At 41.6% G+C, this 1,896-nt stretch overlaps 1 protein-coding gene across 2 annotated transcripts in view; it reads left to right on the top strand.

Annotated features, from left to right (window-relative positions):
* Window positions 1-1,896, top strand: part of slc67a1 (solute carrier family 67 member 1) — a 14,596-nt gene that overhangs the window by 6,589 nt on the left and 6,111 nt on the right. For both annotated transcript variants that reach the window (XM_032522527.1, XM_032522519.1), the window contains 3 exons: window positions 446-543; window positions 660-805; window positions 1,102-1,234. In XM_032522527.1, the coding sequence (XP_032378418.1) occupies window positions 446-543; window positions 660-805; window positions 1,102-1,234 (377 nt within the window). The remainder of the gene's footprint in view (window positions 1-445; window positions 544-659; window positions 806-1,101; window positions 1,235-1,896) is intronic.

The raw sequence follows: 1,896 nt of genomic DNA, 5'->3' as shown, positions 1-1,896 counted from the left end.
ACTCTGACATCTCTCCATTAGTGCATGTGTAGGTCCTTAGCATGTGTGTGTAATTCAGGCCTGTGTGTAATAACAACAGAGTGAGAAGTGTAATTTGTGGGATTAATAAAGTATAATAAATATATGCAATGCTGAGTGTAATTATTTGTGGATCACATAGCAGCTCCTGTAATTGTTTCCCCCTAAAAGAGTTGGAAAAAGAATAAAAAGTATGTTTTTGCATCACTATCTTCCATCGCATGACATGTAATACACAGAAAAAACAAAAAAACAATGGTCACCCAAATAAAGTCACAGTTTGGATGTGATTGACAGGTAGAGGTGGGTTTCTCACTTGGCAGGAAATTAATCTGATATGTTTAGATAATACCTGCTCAACGCATGTTAACATGCTACACACGATTGTGTGACTTTAAATATGTGTTTTAATTATGTGTCTGTCTAGTATTTGGCGAGGAAACTTGGCTTTGACACCTTGTGGTTGGGTTATTTACAAACCATGGTGGGTGTAATCCAGCTGGTTGGGGGTCCTATGTTTGGAAGGTAAGAGCAACATATAAAAGTATCCGTTATAGCTACATTTACAGACGTGGAGGTACACTGTTTTTTGTGTAGCAGAAAACAAACTTGTGGTTTCTGGGTTTTCTTGTCGTCTGCAGGTTTGCAGATATCTTCGGAGCACGAGCAGCTCTGTCTCTGGCGTGTTCTGGGACAGTGGTTTTCTTTCTGCTGCTGGCCGTAGCGGAGAGTCCTGCCATGCTGTTCATCCACAAACTCCCCACAGTCTTCATGCATGTTCTACCTGGTAATCACCACTCCTCTGCAATCCTGCTGCTCACTCAGTTCAACATTCTCAACTTCAAACCTTCATTATTATTAAGTCTAGATAAAGCACTTGTTATTTATTTGTGGTTAAACTAAGTCTGCAATCATGACAGAGAGTATTTGGGACTGGATTCTGGAAATACATTTACTTTTTTTCTCTCATTATTTAGAATTTATTTTCAAAATCTCATCCCCCATCTTTTTTTTTTATTCATAATCCTAAAAATAGATGCACTTTCACTTGCTTTTATTTCGTCCCCCTTCTCCTGTGTGCAGCATCTCAGATGGTCGTTGCAGACCTTTCAGAACCTGAAAAACGGGCTGACGCTTTATCCAAACTAGGTCTGTGTTTTGGCGTCGGTATGATCGCTGGCTCCACGTTGGGCGGCCATCTTAACACACGCTATGGGTGAGTTTCATTGTATGTGTGTACTATGAGTTTACATCGTGTCATTTCCTGTAGGGTGTAGAGGTGGATGGGGGTTTTATCAGGAGGTCAAGGTTTAAAAAGTCCCATAGATAATGACAGGTGGGTTTTTTTTTGAGCACTTGGAAACATTGCACTAGTTCCAGGGATCATCATGGGGAGAAACATCCAATCACCAAGGTTTAAGGGTTGTTTACCCAAGTTAAGAACAACATTGCCTGTTCCCGAAATGTCAATGATTCAAACCATCAGGTCCTTTATTTTTGGTTACACACTGGGCCACTGGAAGCTCTTTGCTCCACTCTCTTGCCAATGTCTCTCTCTAAAATAAGACATCAGTTCTTAGACACCTTGTTACATCCTGCTGCCCTGGAAATCCAGAGTTCTCCCAAGAGCACAATTTGAATTTGCTTAGCCAGTTACTCCGGCATCAAGTAATGTTGCTCATTAACTATGCGCTTGTAGCCGAGCTGAACCAATCACATCGGTGTATCTGATATAAGCGGGCCACAGTTGAGCTAAACAGATGACAGCAGTTTATTCCACCAGTTAGCTTCGCTGGTAGCTAAGCGCATGGGGCTCTGGCTACGTCACCCCGTGTGTTGTGATTGGTTGTAGTGTTATCCAATTGCGTGCAGTGAGAT

The sequence above is a fragment of the Etheostoma spectabile genome, chromosome 1 (assembly GCF_008692095.1).
Source record: "Etheostoma spectabile isolate EspeVRDwgs_2016 chromosome 1, UIUC_Espe_1.0, whole genome shotgun sequence".
NCBI classification, from domain to species: domain Eukaryota; kingdom Metazoa; phylum Chordata; class Actinopteri; order Perciformes; family Percidae; genus Etheostoma; species Etheostoma spectabile.
This window is presented reverse-complemented; position numbering and strand designations above follow the sequence as displayed.